Source organism: Camellia sinensis, chromosome 5 (assembly GCF_055761805.1).
Source record: "Camellia sinensis isolate YWXY chromosome 5, ASM5576180v1, whole genome shotgun sequence".
NCBI lineage: Eukaryota > Viridiplantae > Streptophyta > Magnoliopsida > Ericales > Theaceae > Camellia > Camellia sinensis.
The window spans coordinates 69,117,069-69,136,723 of NC_138965.1; the positions used below are offsets into that span (position 1 = coordinate 69,117,069).

The following is a 19,655-nucleotide window of genomic DNA, read 5'->3' on the forward strand; positions in this document are numbered from 1 at the left end:
AGAACTGGAACCGCAAAAAAAAAAAAAATCAGATTAGAGATTGAGGAGAAGAATAGAAGAAGAAGAAGAGGAAAGAAGATTATGGAATATCAAATTACAAAACAAGAGCAGGAAAAAAAAATGAAAAACAGATCAAGGTTTCAGTCAAAGAACTGGAATGGAACCCAAAAAAAAATATTAAATAAGATTAGAGATTGAGGAGAAGAATAGAAGAAGAAGAGGAAAGAAGATCTCACCGCTACCACAATGATCGCTCATCCTCTTTCAGTCGAAGAATGGGTTAGGGTTAAGGTTTCAGTCGAAGAAAAAGGCGTAAAAAAATAAAAATAAAAAACAACTCAGATCGTCGGTCGAAAAGAAGATCGCCGATCGACTTTAGGGATCGTCGGTCGTCGCCGTCTATCGTTAAGGTTTCGAGGGGAGAGAGAGAGAGAGTGAGTGAGTGTGTCTGTGTGTGTTGTGTATCTCTTGAATCAAAGAAGACGAATGGCTTTAGCCTTTGGGTAATAGGTAATGGAAGGTAAAATAAATAAATAAATAAACGGAGGCAATACAGGCAGGTAGGGTTTCACGGGTAATGGCGGATCAACCGACACCCGACCCGAACCCGCAAAACTCAAAAAATGGGCCCGCATCCGCCCGCCACGTGTCACTGTAGACACCCCATTTTTGACCGTCCTCAAGACTTGGACGTCACCATTTGAACACTCGGTGATCATCCATGTTTGTGTTCGTTTGGAGTTCCCGGAGGTCTCGGCTACACGCCTTGCCTCGGGATCTCCGAATTCGACCGTTTAGTGTCTGGTTTTGCACCAAACACTTGCATTTTGCCTTGGAAGGGCAGGGAATGCCTTGTGAGGCATCCACACACACCACCGACAGTGGCTAGAGGCCACCGGCTGGTTTTTGCTGCCACCGGCAATGTCGGCACTATTTAGTGCCGGTCGGCACTAAATTTTGCCAAAATGGCATTTTTGGCCGGCCGACTACTGTGCATCTGCTTTTGCAGATATTTCAAGACAGCTGTCTTGCTTTTTGCTACCCTCCATACACGTGTATGGAGGGATCTCCCTCTTATGAAGCTTGTCTTGTAAGCTTTACAAGACAAGAGGTTCTATAAAGAGAGGGGCTCTCTCTTGGCCTTAAGGGTTAGACACTTGAGACACTTGAGACACTTGAGAGAGCTTAGACAGCCATTGTTAGGGTTTAAGTTCTAGGGTTAGGGTTTGATACACATTATCTCTCTCTTTTTCCCTCTTGTGTGTGTTAAAGTGTGTTTGTGTCTTACTATTGCACACAAACACATAGTGTTTCACCTTCACTTAGCTACTGAGGTTCTAAGGGGTTGGTTTTGAAGTTTTGGAGTTGGATTCAAGCCAAGGAGGGCCATTGGAGCATCATTGTTAAAGGGGTCTTCAAGGGTGAGAATCTAGTCCCATTATTCCCCATTTTTGCATCTTGTTTTTACCTATCTTAAAATCGTTTTTGAGCTTGGTGTATAATACAAAAAAGTTCTGTTTTTAGGCCCCCTAAATTGTTTGTTTAGAGTGTTTTGTGGTTTGGAGGTGTTTGACCCCTCCTAGGCCTTGAAAGGCCCCATTTTGTGCAAGTTTCGAGACTTTGGTGTTTGGGCCTCTCCACCACTGAAATCTTGAGGGATTTCAGTGGCGGAGATGGTGCCTTGAAGTCTCCAAAAGGGGAGGGCCACCCCCTTCCCTTGTTGTCCTTGAAATGGACCATTTTTGGCCTCTTGAGAGAGCATCATGTTAGAGTATGTATTGACCATGTCTTGGCTGCTTTCCATGCTTAAAATGTTGTAATATACCTCTGTTTATTGTTGGTTTTGGTACACCATGCATGCTTAGCATACCTACCATGTAATGCCCTGTTATTGCCTTAATATGCCTTAGGTTGTTAGCCTTTGTTCAAGCATGTTTTAGGCTTAGTCTTGTGAAGGTCTTGTGCATATTTTGCCATGTTTTAGGTCTGTCCATAGTTGTTTGGGTCAGATTTGGCATGCTTGGTATAGCCCCTTTACATTCGAGCTTGTATGCTTCAAGTATGTGGATGTGTAGTATGCGTTGCTTGCATCATTTCGGTGGTTTGGAGCCACCCTACATGTTATTTCAGTCTCTTTGGCATGCTTACATGTTTGTATTCCATGACCCTTTGGATGTTTCAAGAGTTGATGTTTCATGTTTCATGTTTATGCCATGGTGTATGCCTCTAGGATTAGGTTACTTGGATGCCATCTAAGTGATTCTTGAGGCTTGTTTTTGCATGATTTGGGACTGTTTTGACTCAATTTGGTCATTTGCTTCATGAGTCATATGATCATGCTTTAGGTCCTTGGGCCTCGTTGTATGTAGAGCTTGCATTGGTAGGTCAATTTGGCATCATTTCCTACATGTTTTCAAGGCTTATAATGCATGCTAATTAGCCCATGATTGCCTCTTTCAATTGTGTTTGAGAGTTGCCTCATTTGTGCCTAAGTGTTGGCATTTTAACATGTGCATGTGTGTATGTGTTTTGGTCTCTTGTTTTGGTCATTTTAGCCACTGTTTTGGGCCTTATTAGAGCTGCCCAAATCATGTTTAAGACCACCTTTTCATTGGTTGGTATTGCCTCATGTTTGCTTGTATGCTTGAATAAGTGCCTTGCCATATCATGTTGCATCCTTAGCTTGTATGTCTAGTTTGCATTGCATCTTGCATGCATGCCTTGTTCCTTGAATTGCTGATAGGAATTGGGCTTTGGTTTGTTTGTTTGGTTTGCATTTCATTTGACATGAAAGTTGCATACTTGATTCTTTGGGCCATCATGCATAGAAATGCGTGATTGGTGGTCCGAGAATCGAGACACGTGCCCCTTTGAGTCATTACCATGATAAGGGACATGATTGGTGCATATATGCCTTGAATTGTGCTGCCATGCTTTGCCTTGCCCTCTGTTGCTGTCATTTGCAGATTCTGCAGGAACACTCTGCTGACCGGCAGTGTCAAGTGCCGACCGGCAATACTTTCACTGCCGATAGCTTCATCAATGGCCGGTGGCCACATGCCACTGCCGGTGGCAATTCCATCCAGCCGGTAGTGTTCCCCAATGTCCAAGGAAGCAGTCCTGAGGTTTTGACAACCTCTAGAGGAGTGAAGGAAGGAAAACAGAGGCAGCCTATGCATGGAGGTGCGTTTCCGAGCGGGATCGAACATGCATTGCATCAGGCTCTCCTCCCGAGGCAGTTTACTGTTTTTCTAGCTTTAGTTAATTTGCTTAGTTGATTAGGCAATTTGTAATATTTAATTAGCTTGCGTAGTTAATTAATTTGTATTATTTATTTGGTCCCTCCGAGCGAGGGCAAATTTGTAATAAGTGTGTGTGAGTGGTGTGTATGTCTTCCAATCCCCACTTCTTTCTTCCCTTTTACTTGCCTGCTTTGTTGGTTAGTATTAGGGCACGTTTAATTTAGCATGCCTCATGCTACGCATGCGTGCATCCATGCATTTGTATTGCATGCATTGGGCTCGGTACATCACGCTAACTACATTTGTATTTCAATTCCAAATTGAATACGTGCATCAATTGATCGCATTTCACATGCCATGTTTAGGTTAGCCGAGCCTATCTAATTGCATCCTGTATGTGTTGCATTAGACAATTTAACATGAACTAGGACACGCATGTTTTGCTAACTAGTTTATTGTTTTGGCACGGAGTACGATGTAAGTATTTATGCTTTAGCATCTCGTATGCGTGTGAATGTTAACATGACAGTATGCTTGCCATGTGGCTAAATGCTTATGTGTTAAACTGCTTGAATGCCTGTGGGTGAAGGTTGGATTGTTTGAGTTGGAAAAACTCGTTGAAATCCGTGTTTTAGCCTACTTGCGAGTAGCAAATCCAAAACATTTTCCAAAACAAACGGATATGCAATGCTTATTTCCAAATTAGGCAATCTAGTCTATACTTGTTTGCTGTGCGCATAACATAGTAATTCTAGGCTAATAACCGGAATAAGAACACATAACGTTTTCAAAATCGGATATCATGATTAGTAGAGGCCGGTCTTCGGACCGGGCGAAAGGGGGTGCTCATAGCTGACCTTCCCCGATCGTACCCAAGCTCCCGAGCCGAGACAACTCCGGTGATGACGGACATGTGGCCTTCGGCACCGAGTCAGGGTTTCCTAAATTCTCCCATTTTAAAATATTTAGGTGGCGACTCTGTATCTGGCAAAGCAGTCCATGTTTGGCACTACTTTTCAAAAATCTGTTTCTCAAAACGATTTGCCAGATTTGGACTCTTTGGTTCAAGATTAAGAACCGTGACACAAATCGAGTCCGAACTGTAGTAGCGAGGGCCCCCCTTCGCGGGCGCGTGCTACAGTCACGCATCCATCAAAATGTGGTCGAGTCAGGTCTGGCAGGTCGAGCAATCCGTTGCACAGCCCTAGTTACCACAATGTTCACAAAAAAAAATTAGTGTTCGAAAACTATTACCTAGGCTTAAGCTCAAATCGAATGTGAGCTTATAAACAAAGATATAGAAAACTGAGAATTCTATTATGCACATTCTCATACCATATATATCTTTAGTTATATTATTTTCTTATTTAAGTATGATTAATTTTTTTTTTTTTAATTATGATATTATTTTGAAATTTTTATTATGATTTTATTAAAAAATATAAAATTATATATATATTTTTTATAGTTATAAAGTACATACACGGCTTTCTCGAAAGAAACTAGGGCTGAACTTAAGCCTCAACCCTCAGTCAGGTCCATAAGCCTATTCATTCCACAAGAAATAACCTTTCACTGTCACACACACACACACAATGGTGGTGACGAAGCTGTGTATGACAGCACGCACCCACTTCTTATCTCTTCCTCAACTCTGTCGCTCTCCTCTCACTCTCGGTGGTAACAGACATCTGCTCCTTCAACGCCGCTTCAAACAACTACACTCTTCTTCATCACCACCGCCCATCTCTCCCATCAAAATGTCAACGCAAATCATCGAACACATCGTCCTCTTCAAGGTCAAACCCGACACTGACCCATCAAAGATCGACTCCATGATCACCGGACTCAACTCTCTCATCTCCCTCCATCAAGTCCTCCACCTCACCGCCGGTCCACTCCTCCGCACCCGATCCTCTCCCTTCCCCTTCACTCACTTGCTTCACAGCCGATACAACTCCAAGGACGACCTCACCGCCTATTCCGATCACCCCAGCCACCTCACCGTTGTTACCGACTTCGTCAAGCCGATCTGCGATGACATCATGGCCGTCGATTGGGTCGCCGACTCTTCCACCCCTCGGCTTCCCTCCGGTTCGGCCATGAGAGTGACGTTCCTCAAGTTGAAGGAGGGTTTGGTGGATACTGAGAAGAAGAGAGAGATTTTGGATGTGATTGGAGGAATCAAAGATGTTTTTCCATCGATTGATCAGATTAGTTTTGGGGAAAACTTCTCTTCTGCGAGGGCCAAGGGGTTTTCGATTGCTTCCATTGCGATTTTGCCCGGATTGAGTGAATTGGAGGCTTTGGATTCGAATTCGGAGTTGGTTAATTTGCAGAAAGACAAGGTTAGGGATTTGCTCGATAGCGTCATCGTTTTGGATTATGTGATTCCGAAGCCGCAAAATGCAAGTCTTTGAAAGGTTGAATTCTGTCTCTCTTGCTGAAATTTGTTGTTATGAATTCAGACTATAACCTGTTTTCGAGCACAGTGTTTGATGCTTGTGTAATGGACCGTATTTGAATCGTTAAATGCAGCAGCTTGCTAGCGCACTTATTTTGACTATATTTTTGCAAATTGGATGTTTTGATTGCTTGTGATCATTTTTGTTTTGTTTTTATGGCTTAAGCAATGTTCTTCTAGTTCATGAAGCTTACAGAGGACCATGGTATGATCATTGGAAGGTAAGGAACAGAAAATTTGATTTTCGTTTTCTTTCTTTCTTTTTTTTTGGTGGTGGTGTCTAAATGTGATCCAATCAAAAGTTATTGGAGCTTATATTAATCTTGATTTCTTATGATGTTTAATTTTGTTCTTGGTAGATGATGACACTTTTTGCTCTATGGTAGATGTTTGTTTGAAGCATCAAGATTATTATTTATAGATTTCAGATACTTTCTTCTAAGCTGCTATTGAGGCTTGTAAGATGTTCCTTCTTGCTTGGTTAAAGCTTTTTAACATTTTAGAGGACAAAGATTGTGTTTCCGATGTTGCGAACTCAAATTTAATAAATTCTTGTGCAAATATTCTTTACGTCAATGAAACCTTTTTGTTCTGTTCAGGGTCTATAAATGTCCACCTTATTTGTTTTGTTGAGAATTTTGAGCAGTAGAAAATGGAAACGAAGGGTTGAGGCAAGAAGGAAAGGCGAAAGGTGAGTTTGGCAATGGGGTTCAACTTGGATTTGGTTATTCTTTCGACGGATAATTGGCCCCAAGTGTAAAAGTGATATTGTTAACAATTTTCTGTTGAAGTTGCATACCAACAAATTGCTTCATTTGTTTTTAACACAGTTTTAGTTTTAGAGAACTTCGTGGCATTTCTCATAAAGGAAACAAATTAACACAAGTATGCCCTTGTACAAAAAAGAGGTAATTCATAGTCATTATTTTACAACTACAGTTTTTGAAATTCTTCTTTCTTCTTGCCTCCTTTTTTTATTAAGTAGTATCCATCTATCAATACTATTCTATAAAAGAATACAACTCCTTTGCTGTGAATTGTCATACTTTTTTTCCATTTCCAAATTGCCCTTGTACAACTATCTCTATATAACTATTTTGATTTTGAATTTCAAATTTTGTTAGCTTTTATTATTATTATTTTCAGCAGGTTGATTTTCATAGAACACCCATCGGGTGTGCACACCATCTGTTTTATTAAAAAACAGGCACCAAGGGGGTGCAACCTAACCAAGAGGAGTGCAATGCAACTTGTGTACAAGAAGGAAGGCCTATATTTATTATACAATATATGCTTTTTGATAAATCACAGACTCCTCTCCTTCAACTTCCAGTCCATGTCTAAACAGTCCACCCTAGACTCACTATTCATTTTCTCTCTTCTGCCACTTCTCTCACTAAAGGCGATCGTCTGTTCTCTCCCCAGCTCTATAGAAAGACTAAACTAGTCTCTCTCTCTCTCTCTCTCTCTCTATATATATATATATATAAAAATATATATACAGCCAAATAGCATTGTAGAGATTTAGCACAGGCCATCGACATTTAGATCTTCCATTGTTAAAATGCAAAGTGATTAATTGCTCAATGTTATGTATAGTTTTTGTTTTCGTTTTTTGGTTGTTTTTTGTGGGGTTGAAATTTCATGTGTTAGTTGATAATTTTGCACAATAGAAATATAGTTTGGTATTATTATACGCTGCTTTTCATCAATGGAACTTCTAAATGTTGATGGCCAGTAACGAGGGATGCGTTTGGTGGGAAATAGTTTGTGATGCTCAATAGGAGGAGCAGTGGCTCTTCCGGAAAGGCAACCAGAGCTTTCTTTCTTGTGTTACCATTTTTTGATAAACAGAAAAGGTAAAACATTTGTTAAAGGAGAATTCTCTGGTTCAGCTTCAAGGAGGGAAAGTCCAAAACAGGAGGACTCAACTTGGGATGGCAGAAACTTCCAGCCAAAATTCAAGAAAGTATGCCTGGAGCCAAAGCTGGAGGAGCTACATGGGACCGGTGCCTTTAGCTATCTGTGGAGTCTACCATCTCCTTCAAACTTCTGTATAGATGAGCTAGAAGGGCAAGGGCAAGCTTCCTCCTAGCAAAGAAAGATTTTGCAAGATCTGTGAAACCCTTGGTTTACCTTGTTGGGGAGATGCAAAAGATAAAATTGTTCAACCAATAGGCCCAGAAGATGTGTTCTTCCTCGCTCACTTATGCCTCCTTTCTCCTAGAAATGAAGTAACCATATGAAAATACGGTTCTATTACACTTCATTTGGATCGTGAGGTAAGAAAAGAAAAAAAAAAAATTTGTTAGGGCTTGTTTGGTTTATATTTGAAAAACATGTTTTGAGATAAAAAGTACGAAAATTTGTTTGGTTTGGTTTTTTTTCAAAAGATGTTTTGAAAAATTATTTTGAGAGAGTTTTGGAAAAAGTGATTGATTTGATGTGTATGAGAGAGAGATTTGTTTGGAAAACTTGTAAACCAAACAAGTTTTGGAAAAATTTGTTTGGTTTGATTACTTTTGAAAACTTATTTGTAGAGAATTTTTTCCAAATTTTTTTGAGAAACACAAACCAAACAAGGCCTTAGTTTCTCACTTAGGCCTCATTTGAGAACATGCTAATTTAGTAATTTTTTGGCTATTTGGTTAAAATATGAGTTAAAAAAAATTAATATGTTTGGGATGATTTTTTTGCTTTTTACGAAAAGATGTGCAAAAATAGACAAAAAAGAGAATCTTTGACTTTTTGGTATGGGTTGTTGGCTTTTTGGCTAATTTAGTAATTTTTTGACTTTTTGGCTAAAAATGAGGGTTCTCAAACGAGGCCTTAGGTGAGAAAATAAAGGAAATGATAATAAAAGAGAAAACAATATAGGATCTCACCTATCTTGATTGGATAGAGTAAAAATAAGAGAAAAAAAAAGAATAGCGCCTTATTTCATTTTTAAAAAGGGTAAATTACACTGACACCCCTTTAAGTTTATGTTTATTATATTTTTTTTCTTTACTTTTTGAAAATTACATCTCTCCCCTGAGGTTTGAAGTTTCATTACAAATTTTCCCTTCAGCAATTTAATTTTTTTAAATATCAATTTTGCCCTCGTTGGGCAAATTACATTGACACCCCTCACATTTTAGAAATTACAATCTCCTCCCTAGGTTTAAAGTAACATTATCAATTGTCTCCTCGGTTAGTATTAGTTGGAAAAAAAATTCATTGGAAAAAAAATTATTTGAAAACAAAATTAATTTGAAAAAAATTTTTGTTAGTGAAGTTTTTAAATTTCTGTTTAAAAATCAACGTAATTTCATTTTTTGAATTTAAATTTTTTTTTCAAATTTATAAACTGAGACAATCATTTATAAATAAAAAAATTATCAAACAAGTTTTTATAATAATTTTTTAAATTTTTGTAAATATAAACTGAAAAGTGAAAACGAAATGGTTACTAAAACAAGCTTGATGGTAAAAATATCGTAAAATTAACAAATAATTAAATAAGTTAGCAACGTAAGAACTGACTTATTAAAAGATTCTTAGGCTATGTATGGTTTGATTTTTAGAATTTTTTTTTAAAATTAAAACTTAATTTGGTTAAGAAATAAAAAATAAAAAATAATTATCATTTTTATATAATTTTTATCTTTTGAGTTGTTAGAAATAATTTTTTACAAATTAAATTGAAACAGCCATACGTATGTATATAACTTATTCAAAAGTTAAAATGATAATTATTTTTTACCTTTAAATGATAATTATTTTTTATTTTTTATTTCTTAACCAAATTAATTTTTAATTTTTTTAAAAAAAAATTTAAAAATCAAACCATACATAGCCTAAGAATCTTTTGATAAGTCATTTCTTACATTGGTAGCTTATTTAATTATTTGTTAATTTTATGGCATTTTTACCATATATATAAGGCCTGTTTGATAACCATTTGTTTTTCAGTTTTTAATTTATATTTACAAAAATTTTAAAAACTGTCATAAAAACTTGTTTGATAAATTTTTTAGTTTATAAATGGTTGTCTCAATTTGTAAATTTGAGAAAAAAACATAAATTTAAAAAATGAGTTTACGTTGATTTTTAAACAAAAATTTTACTAACAATTTTTTTTCAATTAATTTTTTTTTTCAATAATTTTTTTTTTCTAACTAATATTAACCGATGAGGGAATTGGTAATGCTACTTTAAACCTTAGGGAGGGGATTGTAATTTTTAAAATGTGAGGGGTGTTAATGTAATTTACTCAGTAAAGACAAAATTGGTATTTAAAAAAATTTAATTGCTGAGGGGAAATCTGTAATAAAACTTTAAATCTCAGGGGAAAGATGTAATTTCCAAAAGGTGAGGGAAAAAATTGTAATAAACATAAATCTCAGGAGGTGTCAGTGTAATTTATCTTTTAAAAAACTAACATTTCATATTAATAAGCTACATTTTTTCAGCTTCTTCTACCATAGGATGATATTGATATTGTAGAAAAGTTTCATTAAACTCATTTCCTCACACCAAATTTCACAATGTTGAGGAACAAAACAAAGCTTTGGTTTTGGTGAGAGTTCTCTTCTCACCATGGCTCATCATTTTTTACTTACTGTGTGGGTGGTTTTCTGATCACACTGCCCGACTCAGTATTCAGCTGAAGAACACTGGCAGAATATATGACACCTAGCTAACCTGCAACAGAAAGAGGAGATTCTGGCAGTGGTTTCGACCACCCGGGGCACTCCGACGATCAAGTCAGTATATCTCTCAAAGATAAATCAAGTGCTAAACTCACAAGCTTGAGTATCAATAGCATAAGATTGCGTACCTTAGACTCACGGGGGTGCCTCTCTTTTATAGTTACCTCAATCCTAATCGCAATAGAAGCCTGATTTCTATGGATTCTTGTTTAATACTTACCTTGGACTCCTTTAGAGATAGAGATAAACTCCCTAAGAGCTTTATTCTTATCTTGGCTAAGTCTCCTCTTTATTTTAGGACTCTTGTCCTTTATCTCTTATCCGCTTATCTCGAATTCCGATATCTTCAGAGATAACCTCGGCTTGACCGAGATTACCTCGGCACTATAACCCTGACACGTAACACCTCGGCTGACACGTCGGCGTCACCTTGCCACGTGTCGATGCTCAAAAATATATCCCCACAACTGCCCCCTAGGTTCTATTACCTCGACATTCTGAGGTGATGGAACCTATATCATTCCGTTTTCCCAATTCGTCAGTTTTCAGTATCTCAGTCGAGATCATTATTTTGGCCGACATGTCTTTGTTGAAAAATAAGAACTTCAAGAACCCTTTAACGCGTATGAGCTGTCATACACCATAATTCAACCGTTTTTAACCACGCGTTTCCTTCTTATTGGTTCTTACCTGTGACGCGCCCGTAAGCCGTCTCTCTTTCACGTGCGCCGTCTGACGCGTACGTTCTTCCAGGCGTATTGATTACTTTTTGCCGCCGTTTTCATTTTTAACAAAACATCTCTTCATTTTTTTTCCTTTCACCTTATTTTCGTTTCTAGAAAACTTTTTCTCTCTCTAGCTTTCTCTTATCGAGCCCGCCATTGTTCAAGCTTCCTTGCTCTGAACCTTATTCTGTTCACCCCTTCCGGCGTGTTTTGCACCATTTCGTTGCCTCTACGACCGTCGTCTGACTTCGGCGATCTTTACACCGGCTTCATATTTTCTGGTAAGCAACTGTTTTCGTCTTATTCCAGTTCTTGATCTTTTCTGAAATTTCCTGTTATTACTGCCTTGCTCAAACATTTAATTTGCGAATCATACATCTGAATGCGTTGATTTTACTTTCTGCTTATGCCTTGAATACATGTACTGTTCATAGTTTCCTTGCACGTCCTGCCACTGTTCTTGGCCTTCAATCTTTTGTATTCTTCATGTTTTTGATAGTCCATCTCTGTTCTTGATTCTGAAACTTCGCCTTTGTTTTCTGTTTTTTGTGTCTTTTCCAGATCTGTGCCTTTGATCTTCATCTTCATAGTTTTAGGTTTGGGATTTGTCTATAGTACCCACATCTTAGGAAAAACTGAAACATCCCTTACAAATTTCTGCACCAGTTCAAACCTAGGTTTTTTGCCGAGGTCCCAATAACCCTTTTCTAAACACCTTCTTTCTGAAATCCAATACCTTTAGTTATCCCGATATCATGGGTATGTGGAAACATCGGGTATACACCCCTTCTAAGCTAGACTTTTTTAGGCAAGAGTTTGAAATCCCAGTCGATGTCAATCTAAGGTTGGCTGGGGATGATGACTCCATCATGCCTACTGATCACTCCATGCCCTTCCCTGTAGTTGCCTTTATTGAGTGTGGACTTCGGTTTCCACTTAACCCTTTTTTTCGTCAAATCCTTCATTTCTATAAGTTGAACCCAATGCAACTCGCCATCAATTCTTACCGAGTTATTACTGGTACCATAGCTTTAGTTAAACAAGAGAATGCTAGGATTACACTTGCCGACTTCCAATACTGTTATACCATGTGTCGTCTTAGAAAAGACACGGACACCTTAAGCCGAGATCCACCGAATATAAAATCGTAGCCGACCTCCCAGACTCCAACAAGGGAGCTGGAGACGATTACTTCATTGTCTCGGGCAATTGGGAGTTTCAGCCAAACGACAACCTCCATCGTTATCCCTTAAGCCGCACTGTTTTGGGGGAAGGAGCTGGTAAGGGCCACCCTTCATAAGTTTCTTTTTATCTTCTTGCATAAAGTTTTCAATATTTTTTGTACTAATGTCTGTGCTATTTTTATCTTTTGCAGTTCTTCCTCAACCTCCAAAGAATTTTCACCAATCCTTCTATCCCAGCAAGGATTTGAAAAAACTTTTGAACTTGCCAATTCACAAACGAAAGGCGCCTCTGCTCCTCAACTTTATTCCAACATACAGGTCCGCTTTGCCCGACGTCCCTAGGAGGAAGAAAAAAAGCCTTTCTCCACCATCTGCCACAACGCCACAGACCGCATCCACATCTCAGACAGACCAGGGGTCAACCTCTGATCCAGCCGAGCAATTGTCAACTTCAGCTCCATACTTGGTTCCAATATCACAACGTCGCCGCCGACGCCGAACAGTCTCTACTGCCGAGATGGGTCGCCCAAAACCAGTTGCAAAAGACCTTCTGGCCTGCATTCCATCATCTGTTGACGATCAACCAACACAAACCCAACCTCCACCGAAGCCGAAAAGAATAAAGAAGACTCAACCAAAGGCTAAGGTAGCTCAGGTTAAGTCTGAAGACACCTTGCCTATCTCAAAGTTGGCTGAGAGTGACAAACCTCAACCCTCTGCTGGGAAGAGGCGCTCTGAAACCCAGCCATCAGAATCCCCAAAATCCAAAAAGCCGAAGTCATCCTCCGCTACAACTTCGGGGTCTAAAAAGCCTGCTGCCCCCTAGCCCCCCAAAATTACTTTAGAGGATAAGCCAGTCATAGCAAATGATAGTGCCGAAGATATTAATGTCGGCGTTGCGCTCAGCACTGCTCTGCTGTTACCAGGTGATCTGGAGCGAAACGCCGAGTTGAGCGAATACAAAAACTATGCGTTGATGCTTCAACGCTCTGTTCAAGTAAGCGTCCTTCATCTGGCATTTTTCCTTTTCTTTTTCATACTTTGAAAATTTTGAAATAACTTTTACCTTGTGTTTTCTTCAGGCCATTCAGCATGCCCACTCTTTTTCTGTTCAGTCTTTCGAAAATCGGCAAAAGCTGGTCGATATGAAGAGGGAGTTCTCTTCTCTTCAAAAAACCAACAAAGGTCTTCAATCAAAAACGAAAAAAATAGAGGACCAAGCCGAGGCTGCAATCAAAGCTCAGACCAATGCCGAAGAGAGGGCTGAGGCTGCTGAGGCTATCAGGAAAGTGGCTAAGTCTCAGAAGAGAGAAGCCGAGGAAAAAATGGTCCAAGTCGAAAAGGAGCTTCAGGAGGCACTGGCCATCAAAGAAGCCGAAACAAAAGATGATGACGAGAAGGCGTATGCCCAAGGCATGACCGACGTCATAGATGCCTACGAACAACAGGTGAAGGAGGCATGCAACAAGGGTTTCACCCTTGGTTGGATGTCCCTTCTAAAGAAACTTAATGTCCTAGAGGACTCACCACTGACGAAAGCCGATGCCATTCTTCTTCCATTCCCTCCAGCTCAACCTCCAAGTCAAGATGTCGGCGAATCTGAGTCTGAGGATGGTGATGAGGAAGAGGATGAGGCTTTGGTAAGAAAATCCAAAGATGCTGATGGGGCTAAGTCCCCTCTTTAGAATGAGCAAGTCCTAGACTTGACTTAGGATGAAGAAGGCGATGAGGTTAACAAAGACGCTGCTTATGTGAAGGAATCAGCCGATGCCATTCTTGCTGATAAGAACCTTGATGACACTCTTGTAGAAATTGACGCCGAGGTCGCAGCGGATAAGGCTGCTGAGATGTCTTCTCAACAAACATCTAATCTTCAAATTCAACCAACTGGTGGAGAGGAGTCTTAGCTTCATGTTTTTCTTTTGCTTACTTGTATTTTGTTTTTTCTTTATCTTTTGAAACAATTAAGCTTTTTGTATGGCCGATGTGCCCTTTTCTTGGTGAATGCTAATGCAACTTTTCTTTTTCTAAGTGCTTGCACCCTTGTCTTCTTTTCATTGCTTCTGCATGACTCTATACTTAGAATACTCTGCATGTCTTTCACATACCTTTCCTTCTTTGTATAAGCTTCTCGGGGTGACACACCTCGGATAGATAAACGTCTTGGTTTTAATCTTAACTTGTAAACTTTTAACAAGTGTTGAACATCACACTGGTTTAACTCAACTTGTAAATTGTCCACAAATTTCAACAAGTGTTAAACAATGACTTCGGCTTAACTTCAACTTGTAAATTGTCCACAAATTTCAATAAGTGTTAAACAATGATTTCGGCTTAACTTCAACTTGTAAATTATCCACAAATTTCAACAAGTGTTAAGCAATAATTTCGGTTTAACTTAACTTGTAAATTGTCCACAAATTTCAACAAGTGTTAAGCATATTCTTCTTCTTCTCTCTGCCCCCTAATGTGAACCTGAGTTCCACTTGGGTTCTCATTATACATGTATTCTAGAGACAATGTCAAGTTTTCTTGAAAAGAGAACAGAATCTTTCTTTATTTATTTCGACGAATGGCCAAAGAACAAAGAAATTTTAATGATAGAAAATTTTCAAATTACAAGTGTTTCAAGGTCTTGGCAACTCTTTGCCCTTATTATCTTCAAGTCGATATGCCCCATTACCCAGTACCGAGATGATTCTGTAGGGTCCTTCCCAGTTTGGGCCAAGCTTGCCCTCTCTGGGATCCTTCTTATTGCTGACGACTTTCCTCAAGACTAGGTCGCCGACTTGAAACTCTCTTGGATTGACTTTCTTGTTATAAGTTTTTGCAAGTTGCTACTGGTATGCTGCAAGCTGGATTGCAGCTTTCTCTATTCTTTCTTCTAAAAGATCTAGATCTCGAGCTAACAGTATATCATTAGTCCCGTTTTCAACTCCCTGGGTTCTAATTCCTGGGATGCCGATCTCCAACGGAATGACTGCTTCTGTGCCATAAGCCATGGCGAAGGGGGATTCTCCTGTTGATCTTCTCGGCGTAGTCCGATATGCTCAGAGTACATTGGGCAATTCGTCTACCCACTTGCCTTTTGCTGCCTGCAGCCTCTTTTTTATTCCATCCAAAATTACTTTGTTAGATGCTTCTGTTTGTCCATTGCTTTGTGGAAAGCTTGGGGTTGAAAAGTAGTTCTTGATCTTGAACTTTGCACAGAAGTTCTTGATTAGCTTACTGTCAAATTGAGTTCCATTGTCTGCAACGATTGCTCTCAAAATTCCAAATCTAGTAATAATGTTTCTCCATATGAAGTTCTTGACATCCACATCTCGGATCTTGGCAAGAGACTCTGCTTCTATCTATTTTGTGAAGTAATTTGTTGCTACTAGCAAGTACTTTCTTTGTCCAGTTGCTTGGGGTAATTGCCCAACGAGATCCACGCTCCATTGGGCAAATGGCCAAGGACTGGATACAGGGTGCAGGTCAGCAGCTGGCTGGTGTATCAAGGGTGCAAACCTTTGGCATTGTTCACACTTCTTCACGTAGGCTTCTGCATTCTTTTGCATGTAAGGCCACCAATACCCCTAGGTAATGGCCCTGTGAGCTAGTGATCTGCCCCCTGTGTGGCTTCCACAAATTCCTTCGTGGATTTCATACAGAAAATCTTCAACCTGCAAAGGGTGTACGCATCTTAAAAGGGGTCTAGTGAAAAACCTTCTGTAAAGATGTCCTTCTGCTGTCAGACTGAATCTTGCTGACTTCAATATGATCTTGTGTGCCTCCTTGCGGTCATCTGGTAGCTTTCCTTCTTTTAGGAACGCAACAATTGCGTCCATCCAGCTTGGTCCCATGTCTATGCACATTGCTTCATGCTCTGTGGTTACTGGTTCAATGCTAAGGCCCGACAGGTAGTCGATCATTATTATCCTTACTTTTCCAGGTTGTACTGCACTAGCTAGGTTAGCCAACGCATCGGCGTGACTATTATCATCTCGGCTTACCTGAAGTAGTCGGCAGTTCTGAAATAAGGCTGACAGTCTGATGACTTCCTTTGCGTAGGCCGACATTCGTTCATCTCGGGCTGCGAACTACCCTGTTGTCTGGTTAACTATTAGTTGTGAATCACAAAAAACTATTACCTCATCTGCTTGCACTGTTGCTACCAACTTCAGTCCTGCAATGAGTGCTTCATATTCTGCTTCATTGTTTGAGGCCTTGAACCCCAAACGAATTAACTGTTCTAGTACCTGCCCATCTGGGGATATCAATACTACTCCTGCCCCTACTCCTTGTCGGTTTGAACTCCCATCGACAAACAGTCGAAAGGAGTCGCCGATGTAAATGCTGCAGGGTCTGAGTTTGTCCTTTTTCCTTTGTTCCTTTGCCTTTGGTTGTGCTTCTCCTTGCTTGGTTGGACATCGCTCTTCCTGGCTCAACGGAGCCCAATGTTCGATGGACTCTGGTGTGAACTCGGCCACGAAGTCGGCCAGAACCTGGCCTTTGATTGCTGTCCTTGGCCTGTACTCTAGGTCATACTGGCCTAGGGTGACTGCCCATCTGGCTATTCTTCCTGTTAGGTCTCCTTGTTGCAGTAAGAACTTCAAGGGGTGCCCCGTTAGCACTACAATTTTATGGGCCTGGAAGTAATGGTTCAACTTTTTTGAAGCCATTACTAAAGCTAGTGTCAACTTCTCTAAGGGCAGATACCTCGTTTCTGCATCGGCTAGGGTTTTGCTTACATAGTAAACAACCCTTTGTTCCTCTTTCTCTTCTCGGATTAGTACTGCACTTATTGCATGTTCTGAAACGGCTAAGTACAGGAATAGCTCCTCCCCAGGTTCTGGATTTGAAAGAACTGGAGTTATGGTTAAGTATTTTTTTAGGTCGGCCAAAGCGACTTCGCATTCTTCTGTCCATAGGAAGTTTGTGGCTTTCTTTACAAGTTGAAGAAAGGTCTGCACTTATCTGAGCTTTTGCTGATGAATCTGTTCAGGACTGCGGCCCTTCCAGTTAGTATCTGCACTTGCTTTGCCGACGTCGGGCTCTTCAACTCTAGGATGGCCTTGATCTGATCTGGGCTGGCCTCGATGCCCCTTCTGGTCACCAGGTATCCTAAAAACTTACCAGATCCAACTCCAAATGCACATTTCGATGCATTAAGTCGGAGCCGATATGTTTTAAGGATTTCAAAGACTGTTTTTAGATCGGCAAGATGACCCTCAGGCTCCTTGGTCTTAACGACCATGTCGTCGATGTAGACTTCTACTATTCGGCCAATCAGGTACTTGAACATTTTGGTTACCAGCCTTTGGTAAGTCGCTCCTGCGTTTTTCAACCCGAAAGGCATTACTCTGTAACAGTACAGGCTTTTTGGGGTGATGAACGTTGTCTTCTCTTCATCTGGGGGGAACATGGCTATCTGGTGGTACCCCCTGTAGACATCTAGGATGCTCATTCTTCCATGCCCTGAAATGGCATCTACTAGCTGGTCAATCTTTGGTAGAGGAAAGCTATCTTTGGGACAGGCTTTATTGAGGCTAGTGAAGTCTACGCAGACCCTCCATTTACCGTTCTTCTTCTTTACCACCACTGTATTGGATAGCCATGTGGGGTAGTGTACTTCTCTAATGGCCCTAGCCTCTAGGAGCCTGTCTACTTCTTCTTCTATTGCTTCGACGTGCATCAACGTTGGTCTTCTGGCTCGTTGAATTACAAGTTTGGCCGACCTGTCAACATTCAGTTTGTGGCACGTGACCTCGGGGTCAATGTCAGGCATTTCGTAAGGTGTCCAAGCGAACACCTCAATATTTGCTCTCAAAAAAGTTTCCAACTCCTTTTCCTCTTCTTCGGCTAGCCCGAGCCGAGAAGAAAGAAGCGTTCTTCATCCCCATCCTGGACGAGGATTTTCTTCAGTGCCTCTTCGCTCTTCTCGGCTGGCTCTTTGCCGACATCTTCTAGGACTTCCACGTCCTCATCTTCAATTTATGCCTTCTCTGGCTCTCGCATGCTGCAGGTAGATTTCATTGCTGCCATGGAGCAATTCTTCGCCTGCAGCTGATCGCCTCTGACTTCTTCTATCCCATGCTGTGTTGGGAATCGCAATAGTTGATGCAATGTTGAGAGAACTGCCCCCATTGCATGCAACCATGGCCTCCCCAAGATGATGTTGTAGGGGGAGGGTGTGTCAATGATGGTGAATTCTGTCTTGATCTTCCTGGTGCCAGCCTGCACCTCCAAGCTTACTGCTCCTAGAGGCCATGTCGGCGTTCCATTGAACCCAACCATTAGGCCATTGGACTATTCCATATCACCTTGGTGAAGGCCAAACTCTTTGTAACATCGAACGTACATGATGTCGTAAGAGCTGCCTTGATCAATCAGGATGCGTTTCACTTGGCACTCCCTAACCTGGAGGGATACTACCAAGGCATCATTATACGGATGCTGGACCATCTCTAGGTCGGCTTCAGTAAAAGTTATCATTGGTCCTTGGCATTCCTCTGCCCGATGTCTTTTTTCCCCGACTTGGTAGACATGTTGCAGGTGCTTCACTTTCTGGGTCTCTCATCGGATTTCGTTTTCGTTGACCTTCGAGTGGATTACGTTGATTATCCGAGGTCCTCCTGCCTGTGGCTGTTGTGCTGGGGGAGGTGGGGCTGCCGGTGCCTGAGGCAATCTTGCCCGTTCTTCCCTTGTTCTGGTCTCATCGATAAGGTCTCTCAGATGTCCTTGTCTCACTAGATCTTCCAAATATGTTTTTAGGGCTCTACAACCCTGAGTTGTATGCCTATCTTCATTATGGTAGGCACAATGCCTGCCAATGTTTCTTCCCATGAACTCTCCTGGAGTCCTTTCTGGTGTTCTGAAATAGGGTTGGTTCCGAATTTGATCCAAGACTTTGGGAATTGGGATTTGGAACACAGTTGTTACTGCTTGTGTGGCCCTCAGTTCTGCCTCTTGCCTGCTCGTTCCGTTGTTACCTCGGCCTCGCTTCGACGAGCAGTTTCCTTTCTCTTGTTTTATCTTCTTGGTTCCCGACGTGTCTTCTTCAGCTCTGGCGTACTTCTCGATTCTCGCCATGAGCTCCTCCATACTTTTTGGCAATGTCTTTGCCAGAGACTTTCATAATGGATAGTTGTCTTTCAAGCCGTTCTTGAAAGATACGACTGCCACCTCTTGATTACATTCGGATATTCGATTGAACACCTCATAGTATCTTTTTGCATAGGCCCTAAGGCCTTCATCCTTGCTGATCTTTAGAGCCATCAATGCGTCTACCCTTAATGGCTGCAACTTGTTTGTCACAAACCTGGCCACAAACATCTGGGCCAGGCCTTCCCAAGTCTTCACGC

At 40.7% G+C, this 19,655-nt stretch overlaps 2 protein-coding genes across 3 annotated transcripts; both read left to right on the forward strand.

Moving 5' to 3' along the window:
- The first annotated feature begins 4,727 nt into the window (after positions 1 to 4,727).
- Positions 4,728 to 5,808, forward strand: LOC114290811 (stress-response A/B barrel domain-containing protein UP3). Its single transcript, XM_028234786.2, has one exon. It carries the CDS (start codon positions 4,838 to 4,840, stop codon positions 5,660 to 5,662), a length of 825 nt encoding a protein of 274 aa, XP_028090587.2. The 5' UTR covers positions 4,728 to 4,837; the 3' UTR covers positions 5,663 to 5,808.
- A 3,878-nt stretch (positions 5,809 to 9,686) lies between these two features.
- On the forward strand, positions 9,687 to 14,335 carry LOC114290810 (uncharacterized). Of its 2 annotated transcripts, XM_082869049.1 has the most exons (3): positions 9,687 to 12,405; positions 12,501 to 13,306; positions 13,392 to 14,335. In XM_082869049.1, the coding sequence occupies exons 2-3, from the start codon at positions 13,286 to 13,288 to the stop codon at positions 13,992 to 13,994; spliced, it is 624 nt and encodes a 207-aa protein (XP_082725175.1). In that variant the 5' UTR covers positions 9,687 to 12,405; positions 12,501 to 13,285; the 3' UTR covers positions 13,995 to 14,335. The 2 variants fall into 2 exon arrangements, with proteins under 2 accessions (XP_082725175.1, XP_028090586.2); XM_028234785.2 differs by having other exon boundaries at positions 9,687 to 13,306.
- Positions 14,336 to 19,655: the final 5,320 nt, after the last annotated feature.

Coding starts and splice junctions, on each gene's coding strand:
- LOC114290811 (XM_028234786.2), top strand. CDS start 4,838: ATGGTGGTGACGAAGCTGTGTATGACAGCACGCACCCACTTCTTATCT.
- LOC114290810 (XM_028234785.2), top strand. CDS start 13,286: ATGCTTCAACGCTCTGTTCAA. Junction 13,307..13,391: donor TGCTTCAACGCTCTGTTCAA/GTAAGCGTCCTT, acceptor TGTTTTCTTCAG/GCCATTCAGCATGCCCACTC.